Source organism: Gigantopelta aegis, chromosome 2 (assembly GCF_016097555.1).
Source record: "Gigantopelta aegis isolate Gae_Host chromosome 2, Gae_host_genome, whole genome shotgun sequence".
In the NCBI taxonomy this organism is placed as follows: domain Eukaryota; kingdom Metazoa; phylum Mollusca; class Gastropoda; order Neomphalida; family Peltospiridae; genus Gigantopelta; species Gigantopelta aegis.
Window position 1 is genome coordinate 35,716,292 of NC_054700.1, and position 12,841 is coordinate 35,729,132.

Here is a 12,841-nt window from a genome sequence, read left to right on the forward strand (position 1 = left end):
AAACAATCCTCTATTACATGTTGTCTGTTACCTAGCAACTGATTACTTACCTCCACCACACGACACGGTACAGTGCGACCAGTCTGAGTAGTCCCACCTGAACTCGGGTATCCGGTTGTCCGTGGCGTTTTCTTTAGGTACTGTGTACTCAAACACAATGCCAGGGTTGTGAGTTTGCACCAGTAGCTAGAAAATAAAACAAACAAGAATTCCAAAAATTAAATGTTTTTCCAACTATAAACTGATTTAGTGTATTAAATCATTTTGGATTTTTAAAAGTTAAATACTTACAACACCTACATGTATGTCATACTTTTATATTTCGTCAAAGTGACATAAAAATATCTAATCAAAGATTGTCATTGATATTACATACATGTATATTACTTTCATTATTAAAATGTGTTAATTCAGTTATTATTATTTAAAACAAATAATTGAAAATAATGTTTATCATAAGTATATGTACTACATAAGAACTGTTTGTAATTTTTTGAATTTATTGATGTGTAACAGTCACAAATTGTATAAAATAGTGTAGCATACACAAAAACCAGTTTCTAAAAGTCCTTTTCATTAACAATTTTATGTAATGACGTTGCATTTAATGTAATGACGACATTTTCTGAGATTTATCGAAGGATAACGTTCGGTTTTTAAGTGATGTTTTTCAATCAGAATGGAGTAAATCATACAACAGCTGAAAGTTTGTAAATATAGATGTATGAAATGGCGATTACTGCTAACATGTTTCTTTATGGTATCTATATGTTTAATCTTGTGACATGCCAAAATTGACAGGTTCGTTGCATTAGATTTTTGAATATTTTTCTATGTTGATAGCCACATCTGTTTTCTGACAACAAATAAACCATTACATTTTTATGTCAGCCATATAAAATTTATGAAATGTGTTGAGAATTACAGGTAAATTATTTCTCTCACTAGTCCTAGTGTAATATAATTCATACATACACCCATCTCATAAATTCCATTCTATACACCTGCTCAAGGTGATCTCTTTATTATTTCTCTACATTATTTTTCTTAATTGGAGCATTAAATAATTCATAAAAAATCTGCCTGATATACATGTAGTCTGAACAACACAGCTGCTCATTAGCCGATCTCTTTACTGTTTTTATATTATTCCTCTCAGTTGGGGTTTAAAATAACTAATAAAACACCCATCTGATACATTCCATTCATCACGTCCACCTATAAACTAATCTTTGTATATGGTATGAATGAATGAATGTCAAATGAATGAATGAATGAATGAATGTCAAATGAATGAATGAATGTCAAATGAAAGAATGAATGAATGAATGAATGAAAATAAACATCGGCCATTGTGAATATGAATATTTATTATTAAAAATTAAATTGTATGTGGTATGTAGTAACCATCTTTTGAAAAACAGTCTGCTAAATATCATTCTTTCTGAAAATTATCTGACAACAGTGGACACATATCAATGTCTGTCTATGTGGAATGGTTGACCATAAGAGATAAACACCTGTTATGGAGAGACAAGGACTGGGATGTGGAGGTGGACAACGAAAGAAGTTGAAAGATAGGAGTTGCCATATCGGGAAAATAAAAATGGAATTCAAAGGTGAGAAATGAAAGTGGCCACTGGGATAAAAAAAAAAACAAGCATTTTTACTACTGCTAAAGCAATGTATGTCCCCTACCGGGCTCTAAATTTTTCTTATCTCCTAAGTTCAAGGGTCATATAACTCAATGAAAAATAGGTAAATCAGCCTGAAAGTTAAAATTGATCTGTAACAGTACATGATAAAACTATATAAAAAATTCCATCTCAATATCTTCAGGCATTGCCAAAAAAAAGTCAGAAAAACTAATTTTTCACTTCCCAATTCAAGGGCCATAACTCTGTCAAAAATTTGGTAAATCGCCATGAAAGTCGAACTTGATCTGTAACACTACATGATAAAGCTAGAAACACAATTTCAGCTTAGAATCTCAAGGCATTGTTAAAAATACATCTGGGGAAAAAAAAAAAAAGGGGTAGTGGGATAAAAAAAATACTTTAAAATTTTGTCGGAATTCAAAGGAAAAAAATGAAATGGTACAGTGGGATAAATAAAAAATGCTGTTGGAAAAAAAGAAAGAAATGTTTTATTTAACGACGCACTCAACACATTTTATTTACGGTTATATGGCGTCAGACATATGGTTAAGGACCACACATATTTTGAGAGGAAACCCGCTGTCGCCACTATATGGGCTACTCTTCCGATTAGCAGCAAGGGATCTTTTATTTGCGCTTCCCACAGGCAGGATAGCACAAACCATGGCCTTTGTTGAACTAGTCATGGATCACTGGTCAGTGCAAGTGGTTTACACCTACCCATTGAGACTTGCGGAGCACTCACTCAGGGTTTGGATTCGGTATCTGGATTAAAAATCCCATGCCTCAACTGGGATCCGAACCCAGTACCTACCAGCCTGTAGACCAATGGCCTACCACGACGCCACCGAGGCCGGTATGCCGTTGGAATTTAAAGGAGAGAAAGGAAAAGTGGCAGTGCAATAAAAAAAAAAAAAAAAATCTGTCGGAAGTAAAAGGAGAGAAATGAAAGGGGACAGTGGGATAACAAAAAACTTTTTTTTGTGGGAATTCAAAGGAAAAAAATTAAAGAGGTGAGTGGAATCCCCCCAAAAATAAGTCTGTCGAAATTCAAAGGAGAGAAAGGAAAGGGGTCAATAGGATAACCAAAAAAAAGAAGAAAATCTGTGGGAATTCAAAGGGAGATAAATGAAAGGGGGCAGTGGGATAAATAAAAAAAGAAAATAAGAGTCGGAATTCAATCGAGATAAAAAATGAGATTAAAAAAAGGGAGAAGAATTCTGTCGAAATTCAAAGAAAAGAAAGGATAGGGGGCAATGGATAAAAAACAAAAGAAGTCTGTCTCACCATGATGTGCAGGGCTTCTTTGAGCGGCCCCGGGGCATTGAAACTCTCTTTGCTGCCCTCGCGCTGGTACCGCACCACGGTGCCCGCCACCTCGTAGTCACCGCTCCACTGGATGAACCAGTGGCCGTTGAGGTAGTACTCCCCCTTGTTGTTCCTCAGGGCCAGGAAGTTGTTAGCCGCCGCCACCTCCTCAACGCGGATGTTCCGCGCACCTTTCGGAATCACTGTCGCTTCAACGTAACCTAATATAGAGAGAAGCATAGATCAGGGTCCCGTTTTACGAAGCGATTTTAGCACTATGATCACCTTAAATGCATAGCTACCTTATGCACTTACGGTGATTTTAATGCTAAGATCGCTTCATCACTATACCAACCCATGATGACTGGACTATACCCTAGTCTGATACTCTCTCTCATTCAGACGGATCCGGCTTCTCAAGATCTGTATTTCAGCACAGCACTACACCTTCAATGTCTATCGACTGTCAATCTAGGGGTTTTCTTGACGGGATGCAACCCATCTCGTCCCTTTAAGCTGTGCACCCAAACGGCCTTAACGAAGCCACTCGCGTGGACATACCGATCGGACTTTAAACTTTTAGATCTGCGTTCAAAATTTTATGTCGAAACTACTTCTTTATTTTTAAATATTATTAAATAGTCCGATCCTCTCTTCTTTCTCTTATTTAATTTTGGACTGTCCTTCTAAAATGCTCCAAATTATATAAATATTCGGCCGAGCAGTCAATTCTTTTTATATTTGGCTTGTAACCTTTTTCTTTTTTTTATTTATTCTATTAACTTTTTTACTAATTGCTATTTTCAAAATTCTGCCCATTTTCAATTCCCCCCCCCCCCCCCCTTCCCGAGTCAGGCCACCGATCTTATCGGAGGTCGGACTCGGGATGGGCGTGTTCGAAACCCTAGTGCTTTATGGGCACGTTAAATTAGTTATCATCATCATCATCATCATCATAAAATAGGGCCCAGTTATTGTTATGACCAGGCTGGGGATTTTCGAAGCTATCTTAGCACTGAGAAATCATAAAACCATCGTAGTCTATGATGTCACTATGGTATCTGGAGATTTAGCATCTGAAGGTTGGGCCTGTGCCCCCTACTTCAGAACAATAAATATACTTTTTTTTACCCAATTCTATATAAAAACCTGTGCCCCCCTCCCCCCCCCCCCCACTAAACACTGTGACCCCCATATTAGAGACTGGCTCCCTCACATTAGAGATGTGCCCACCTACACCAGACAACATTCCACCATGCCTGTTGACAAATTATGAGTTAATTATATGAAGCTGGGTGAAGTTAAAGATGTATAGGTAAACAATATTTTACTAAGCCTGTTACAGTGTTATTTTCTAAATTTTCATTACATATATATTTCTAAAAGTTGACTGAACCTTTATTTAAAGTAATTTTTAATGTTTTGTTCAACGACACCACTAGAGCACATTAATTTAATAATCATCAGCTATTGGATGTCAAACATTTGGCAATTGTGACATTTAGTCTCAGAGAGGAAACCTGCTACATTTTTCCATTAGTAGCAAGGAATCTTTTATATGTATTTCCCACAGACAGGAAAGTACATACCATGGCCTTTGATATACCAGCCATGGTACACTGGCTGGAACAAGACATAACCCAATGGGCCCATTGATGGGCAAGCATTTAACCACTTGGCTAAAGAAAGAGGAAAAGTAAGTATTTGTCACACACACGTTTCTACAGTACACATATTCTACGTGTTAGTTACCAAGTTTTTCCGTCTCGTTGAACTGGTTTTTCACTGTTTTACACGTCGACCCGTCTCCGTAACACACACCACACCGGTCCTCCACTGCACTCGAGTCAATCAGCCAATCACAGCCCACGTGCTGAAATGAGGCTCGTAAATTACAAAGCAAGACAAAAAAAAAGAGAGAAAATTTAAGACCCACATCAAAAATAGTAATAAAAATGTGCTGGAAAATTGCCTTTCACAGCCTATGGTCTGAATAAAATGTAGATTCCAAGGAGACCAGAGGACCCACCCCCCCCCCCCCCCCCCCCCACACACACACCTAAAATATATTTAGGTGCCTCTTTTTTTAATATGCCTTTTCCCCTTAGACACACACACCACATTTCCTTGATCTGCCCATGTGCAGATCACAAATGAAGACAATTCGAGCCTGGGTCAAAAGTATCACATTTGAAATTAAAAGCCAATCACAGGCTATAAGATGAAATTACCCAACCAATAACTACCAGTATGACACACTATCAGTTGTTGAGTTGTATGTGTAATTATATTTATGAAAATACAATGGAATTACTGAATCTCAGTTATGGAGCTACATGTATGTGTAAAACAAATTGTGTGGGTGGAGTTATTTTAATGTGTAATACACCGAGTGGGTGGAGCTAGTTTCAATACAGACTGAGTGGGTGGAGCTAATTTTAATACAGACTGAGTGGGTGGAGCTAGTTTTAATACAGATTGTGTGGGTGGAGTTATTTGAATGTGTAATACACTGAGTGAATAGAGCTAGGTTTAATATAGACTGAGTGAATAGAGCTAGGTTTAATACAGACTGAGTGAATAGAGCTAGGTTTAATTTATAAACTGTGTGGGTGGAGCTAGTTTTAATACAGACTGAGTGAATAGAGCTAGGTTTAATACAGACTGAGTGAATAGAGCTAGGTTTAATACAGACTGAGTGAATAGAGCTAGGTTTAATACAGACTGAGTGAATAGAGCTAGGTTTAATTTATAAACTGAGTGGGTGAAGCTAGTTTTAATACAGACTGAGTGAATAGAGCTAGGTTTAATTTATAAACTGTGTGGGTGGAGCTAGTTTTAATACAGACTGAGTGAATAGAGCTAGGTTTAATATAGACTGAGTGAATAGAGCTAGTTTTAATACAGACTGAGTGAATAGAGCTAGGTTTAATTTATAAACTGTGTGGGTGGTGCTGCATTCAATATAGCCATGAGTTGGTAGTGCTATATATATATATATTATCGGTGGAGCTAGTTTTAATACAGACTGAGTGAATAGAGCTAGTTTTAATACAGACTGAGTGAATAGAGCTAGGTTTAATTTATAAACTGTGTGGGTGGTGCTGCATTCAATATAGCCATGAGTTGGTAGTGCTATATATATATATATATTATCGGTGGAGCTAGTTTTAATACAGACTGAGTGAATAGAGCTAGTTTTAATACAGACTGAGTGAATAGAGCTAGGTTTAATTTATAAACTGTGTGGGTGGAGCTGCATTCAATATAGCCATGAGTTGGTAGTGCTATATATATATATATTATCGGTGGAGCTAGTTTTAATACAGACTGAGTGAATAGAGCTAGTTTTAATACAGACTGAGTGAATAGCTAGGTTTAATTTATAAACTGTGTGGGTGGAGGAGCCTAGTGCTATATATTTATATATTATCGGTGCAGCTATGTTTAAGTACAGACTGTGTGGGGGGAGCTATGTTTAATACAGATTGTGTGGGTGGAGCTATGTTTAATAAAGACTGTGTGGGTGGAGCTAATTTAAGACAGTGTGGGTGGAGCTATGTTTAATACAGACTGTGTGGGTGGAGCTATATTTAATATGTGGGTATAACATAGACTGAGCTTTAGTTACTCGACATCGGCCACTGATACACATGTTGCGACTGCCTGGTGTACATGGAGTCCCGTCTGTCACCATGTCCTTCAGCATTGCAGAGAAAAATCTGTCTCGAGGCTTGCAGTGCAGCTGACAAGGGGTGTCTACAAAACACAATATGACATTAGAGAAGAAACCTGTCTCGAGGCTTGCAGTGCAGCTGACAAGGGGTGTCTACAAAACACAATATGACATTAGAGAAGAAACCTGTCTCGAGACTTGCAGTGCAGCTGACAAGGGGTGTCTACAAAACACAATATGACATTAGAGAAGAAACCTGTCTCAAGACTTGCAGTGCAGCCGACAAGGGGTGTCTACAAAACACAATATGACATTAGAGAAGAAACCTGTCTCGAGGCTTGCAGTGCAGCTGACAAGGGGTGTCTACAAAACACAATATGACATTAGAGAAGAAACCTGTCTCGAGGCTTGCAGTGCAGCTGACAAGGGGTGTCTACAAAACACAATATGACATTAGAGAAGAAACCTGTCTCAAGACTTGCAGTGCAAGAAGTGTCCAGATAAAAAAGAAAAATTCATTCACAAAAAAACATTAATTTTTTTTTATTAAATCATAACCACTATAGTAAGAAATGACGTCCTGGCAGTGACATTGTTTTATATTTTAACCCAATTAGGACTCTTCCAAAGTTGGTCACATGGTGGGGAAGGAATCTTCTTTTTATATAGCACTATGCACAAAATAAAATGTTATTTAAACCAAGTACATGTATGCAAAGCTACTAAACATAAAACCAGAATCTCGTGGAGTTAAATGTTTTGCTTATTATGAACTTATTTGATGTTGCTGACAAATGAATCTTAAGATGTTCATCTCAATGCAGGTTAAAAAAAAAAATCAAACACCCCTCCTCCCCCACTCCCAAAAAAAGAGTTATAAATTTTTTTTTTTGGTAAAGCTGTATTATCATTTCTGGAACAGCCCTGAAAGGGATGGAGAAATATTTAATAAACAGCTGTAATAAAATTGTTACTCAGTGAAAGAGAGGTGGTGTAAGAAAAAGATCACCTACGTGGTGTTAGAATGGGTTCCCACTCGTGCAGGCGGTTCTTGTAGGGGACGTAGTTAAAGTCTGAGCACTGCTTGTGACGAAAACTGGGAACACCTTCAGGACACACCTACAGAAGAGAATTAAGAGACAAATCAGCACAGGGTAGTATGTTCCACATCTTCAACACGTGAACACTAACACAGTCAAACAAACAAAGTTAAAACTTCCTTTTGTACATGTACCTAATGTGTATCAACTGGATGGATGGGTGGATGGATGGGTGGATGGATGGATGGATGGATGGATGGATGGATGGATGGATGGATGGATGGATGCTGGGATGGATGAAAGGCAGGATGGATGGATGGATGGATGGATAGATAGATGGATGGGTGTGTGGGATTTTTGAGTTGGATTGATGGATGGATGGATGGATGGATGGATGGATGGATGGTTCGATGGATGGATGGATGAATGGATGGATGGAAGGATGGATGGATGGATGGATGGATGGAGATGGATGGATGGAGATGGATGGATGGATGGATATTGGGATGGATGAAAGGCAGGATGGATGGATGGATGGATAGATGGATGGGTGGATGGAAGGATGGATGGAAGGATGGAGATGGATGGATGGAGATGGATCGAGATGGATGGATGGATGGATGAATGGATGGAAGGATGGATGGAAAAATGGATGGATGGATGGAGATGGATGGAGATGGATGGATGGAGATGGATGGATGGATGGATATTGGGATGGATGAAAGGCAGGATGGATGGATGGATGGATGGATGGGTGGATGGATGGGTGGATGGAAGGATGGATGGAAGGATGGATGGATGGATGGATGGAGATGGATGGATGGAGATGGATGGATGGATGGATGAATGGATGGAAGGATGGATGGAAGGATGGATGGATGGATGGAGATGGATGGATGGAGATGGATGGATGGATGGATGGATGGATATTGGGATGGATGAAAGGCAGGATGGATGGATGGATGGATGGATGGATGGGTGTGTGGGATTTTTGAGTTAGATTGATGGGTGGATGGATGGATGGATGGATGGATGGTTCGATGGATGGATGGATGGATGGATGGATGGATATTGGGATAGATGAAAGGCAGGATGGATGGATGGATGGATGGATGGATGGATGGATGGATAGATAGATGGATGGGTGTGTGGGATTTTTTAGTTGGATTGATGGATGAATGGATGGATGGATGGATGGATGGATGGGTGGATGGATGGGACAATGGTGGAATGAATGTGTATATTCATAAATATTGGTATAGATGGATGGATAGTGGATACTGTAGTAGATGGATGGATGGATGGATAAATAAATAAATAAAATAAATAAATAAATAAATAAATAGATGGATAGATGGACATATTGGATTAATGGATGGACCAACAGAAAGATGAAAAGGAATGGGTATGCATCTAACAGACTATAAATTTGAAAAACTGAAACAATAACAAGTTGACACAATAAATGAGTTAATAATTAGCTGATGTTATGAGTGAAATAACTGTCATTTGTTATAGCTGTAGCAAGTGATCAATGGAAATTATTTTACGGTAAAAAATATGAAAATTATTTAAATGTGAAAAAATATGAAAATTATTTTTAACTGTCTGATAATATGAAAATTATTTCACTGTGAGAATTTTTTTTTGTTACACTGTAAGATAATATGAAAGTTATTTAACTGAGAAAATATAAAAATTATTTCAGTGAGAAAATGTGAAATTTATTTAACTGAGAAAATATGAAAATTATTTCAATGTGAAAAAATATGAAAATTATTTCACAATGAGAAAATATGAAAATTATATTTCATTGTGAGAAATATCAGTGCTCACCCTGTGCATTGCCAAATTAGCCAATGGCTAATTTTTATACAAAGTGGCTACAACATTTAGCATTTGGCTAATAAAATATTCCTTAAATTAACCACATTTTAATAATTTTGAAGGAAATACTCCATATATCTGAAAATTTGCTAAAACAAAATTTGTTCCAGTGTGAACCCTCAAATATGAGAAATATTTCAAATGGAAAAAATAGAATTATTTCACATTGACAAAATATGAACAATATTTTCCATGTTAAGAGTGACAGCTGAGATAACAATTTTTACTCACATCTGTATTACATATTCTGTATCGCTTTCTCTCACCAATACAGTATTTTCCACCATGAGATGGTCTGAAAGGCAAGAACAAATCAATTATAACACATACCAATCATTTATATCAAGTTTTATTTTCTCAAAATAGTTTATCTTTCAGAAAATGACAAACAAAATAGCAAATAACAAATCAATAACCAAGAAACTTTTCTGACAGCGGTAACAGTAATTATTTTATTTTACAATGTTTCTTTATTTATATAAATGATGTTCTAAAAGGAATCTCATTGGGGATTAATTATTTTTGTATTATTGCATGCCTTAAACTTTTAATTAAATAAATTTCAAAATTTTAACATTGTATTGAGACAAACTTTCATTGATTCAACAATAAACCAAGTTTCATTGACGTAGGACTTACAGTTTGTTATAAATGGAGCTAAACATGAAACTTCAACATTGAGAGGCTATCACCATCCAAAAAGAAAAAACGCACTCAACACATTTATTTACGGTTATATGGCATCAGACATATGGTTAAGGACCACACAGATATTGAGAGAGGAAACCCGCTGTCACCTCTTCATGGGCTACTCTTTTTGATTAGCAGCAAGGGATCTTTTATATGCACCATCCCACAGACAGGGTAGTACATACCATGGTCTTTGATACACCAGTTGTGGTGCACTGGCTGGAATGAGAAATAGCCCAATGGGCCTACCAATGGGGATCGATCCAAGACCGACCGCACATCGAGTGAGTGCATTAACCACTGGGCTATATCCTGCCCCTCATCCAATAAGAAATACCTATATCTTGACCAAAATAGCGTAATAATCATGGTTAATGATTCAAACTCACGGTGGGTTGTCGCAGTGTCTCTGTGAGTAGGACACCCCTGCCCCACATTCCCGTGTGCACTCCGTCCATCCAGCCCACCTCCCCCACTGTCCGTTGATCGCCTGCGGTCGGTTTCCTATCTCCACACACCGCCCACCGTAACACCACTGACAAAAACAAAACACACCTTAGTTCATAAACATTGTAGTTCATAAGGGACTGTCCTGGGCCTCGTTCCATGAAGCAATCTTATTGCTAAGATCACCTTAAATATATACAGTCGTTATACACTTAAGGTAATCTTAGGGCTAAGATCGCTTCATGGAACAGGTCGAGAGTTTGCTGTAATTGTAACATGTTTCTGACTAATAAAATTTTGTAACTGAAATAACCAAATACTGACTCTTGTTTACAATATCAGTGTCTGTACATTCAATGTGTTTCTAATCGATCTACTGTTTGTAAGTAGCCCAAACTGGATTTTGACCCCCAATAATTTTGTACGTACAAAAACTCTATATTGGGAAATAAAATGAAGTGCAACCGTGTGCAAACATTAAAACGACCAGAAACAGGTGTAATATACAGTTACTGATATGTTTTACAGAAAAAGATATGTAATATTTACATGTAACAAAGGCAAAAAACTCAGGATGGTTCCTATAAGCGTCATAGTTCATAAAAATCAGAGTTCATAAACGTCAAAATTCATAAGCATTATAGTTCAAAACCACACAATCACATGTCATGGTTCACAAACACAATGTTATTATTTATTATATAGCATTCAGTGTAATATGTGAAAATAGTGAAATAAAGTTGCTTTCAGTCACTAGTGGAAGTAGCAACTGGACACCATTATCTTTACAGCAGAAACGGTTATTTCACAATAAATCACTTCACTGGTTGGTTACATGGTTTACAACAGATTTGTGCATTGCTTTTTTAAAATAATATTTAAAAAAAGCAATGCACAAATCTGTTGTAAACGTAAGATGATGAATGATCTAAAATAAATAAAATGAGGTCTGCAATTTTGTAGATATTTTACCTTGTTAGTTCCACAGATTGTGCCCTCCGCAGCAGCCTGCAGTTTTGTAGAACACTTGTTGTCAACTCGACACCACAGGGTATTACACACATTCTATAACACAGATAATACACACAACAGATATCAATAACATTCACACCACGTATTAAATTCATTAGTTAAAACAGTGTTACATGCGATTCCATGTCACAAGCCCACAGGAATGAAATGTGAAAAGGGGAGCCATAAGTTCTAGTGGCATGGACACAATCATATTGCTGGGGCATAAGCCAGATTTTTATCTTTATTTATATAAAGTAATACACAATACAGTGTTTTCCCTAGCCTGTTTTAGCATGGTGCGGTATCATGTCTTATTAGTCTAGCGCCATCTTGCCTTAATCAGCGCCATGCTACCCTAAGCCTTTCTCAATAAATAATTATAAAATTGCCTTTATAAAACACTAAAAAACCCATATTATTACTAAATAAAATATGCCTGTTATATATTTTATCATTTATTTATTAAAGCAAGCATATTAATTACACCTATTTTTTTAATTTCAATTAACTTTCTTTTGTCTTTAATGAAACACAAAGTGCCCTGAAAATGGTGAAAATGCCCAAAAAGAGTTTAGTTTACCATGTCTTGCCAAATATTGAGGGAAATCACTATAAAAAAACTTTACTTTTTCATCTTCAATGGCCTTTTCTGGCTCCTACAGGTCTGTGTCATACAATTCTATAACATTTTACATTCATTTTTAACTTGCTCAAATACCACTGACATTTCAATCAACATTAACATGATTTCTATTTCTTCTTTTTAACTGCGGCATCCTCCCCTATACTGCTCCACCTGTATCCACCCTGGTTACCTCGATAACACTGATCCCTTCATAAAGAGTGACATCTCCACATAATACTCCACATGTACCTGACATAGCTATCTAGATAACTTTGATTTTGTGACAGAGCGCTGACCTACCAAGACTGCCTCACCTGTATCATTCCAGGTTACCTCAATAACTTTGATTCCCTCACACAGTTGCACCTCCCTCATAATGACCCATCATTATCTACCCTAGTTATCTTGATCCCCTCATAAAAATATATCAAGACCCCTCCCATATCTATCCTAATTACAACGATAACTTCTATCTCCTCACACAATTATATCAATA

The 12,841-nt window shown here is 37.0% G+C and overlaps 1 protein-coding gene across 2 annotated transcripts in view; it reads right to left on the reverse strand.

The window, feature by feature from the left end:
• The window catches only part of LOC121384626 (A disintegrin and metalloproteinase with thrombospondin motifs 12-like), a 90,135-nt gene that overhangs the window by 13,587 nt on the left and 63,707 nt on the right, over positions 1–12,841 (reverse strand). For both annotated transcript variants that reach the window (XM_041515093.1, XM_041515102.1), the window contains exons 10-17: positions 11,679–11,771; positions 10,649–10,794; positions 9,801–9,864; positions 7,656–7,761; positions 6,598–6,725; positions 4,719–4,839; positions 2,946–3,187; positions 51–186 (exon numbers count right to left, since the gene is read on the reverse strand). In XM_041515093.1, coding sequence (XP_041371027.1) covers positions 51–186; positions 2,946–3,187; positions 4,719–4,839; positions 6,598–6,725; positions 7,656–7,761; positions 9,801–9,864; positions 10,649–10,794; positions 11,679–11,771 — 1,036 coding nt within the window. The remainder of the gene's footprint in view (positions 1–50; positions 187–2,945; positions 3,188–4,718; positions 4,840–6,597; positions 6,726–7,655; positions 7,762–9,800; positions 9,865–10,648; positions 10,795–11,678; positions 11,772–12,841) is intronic.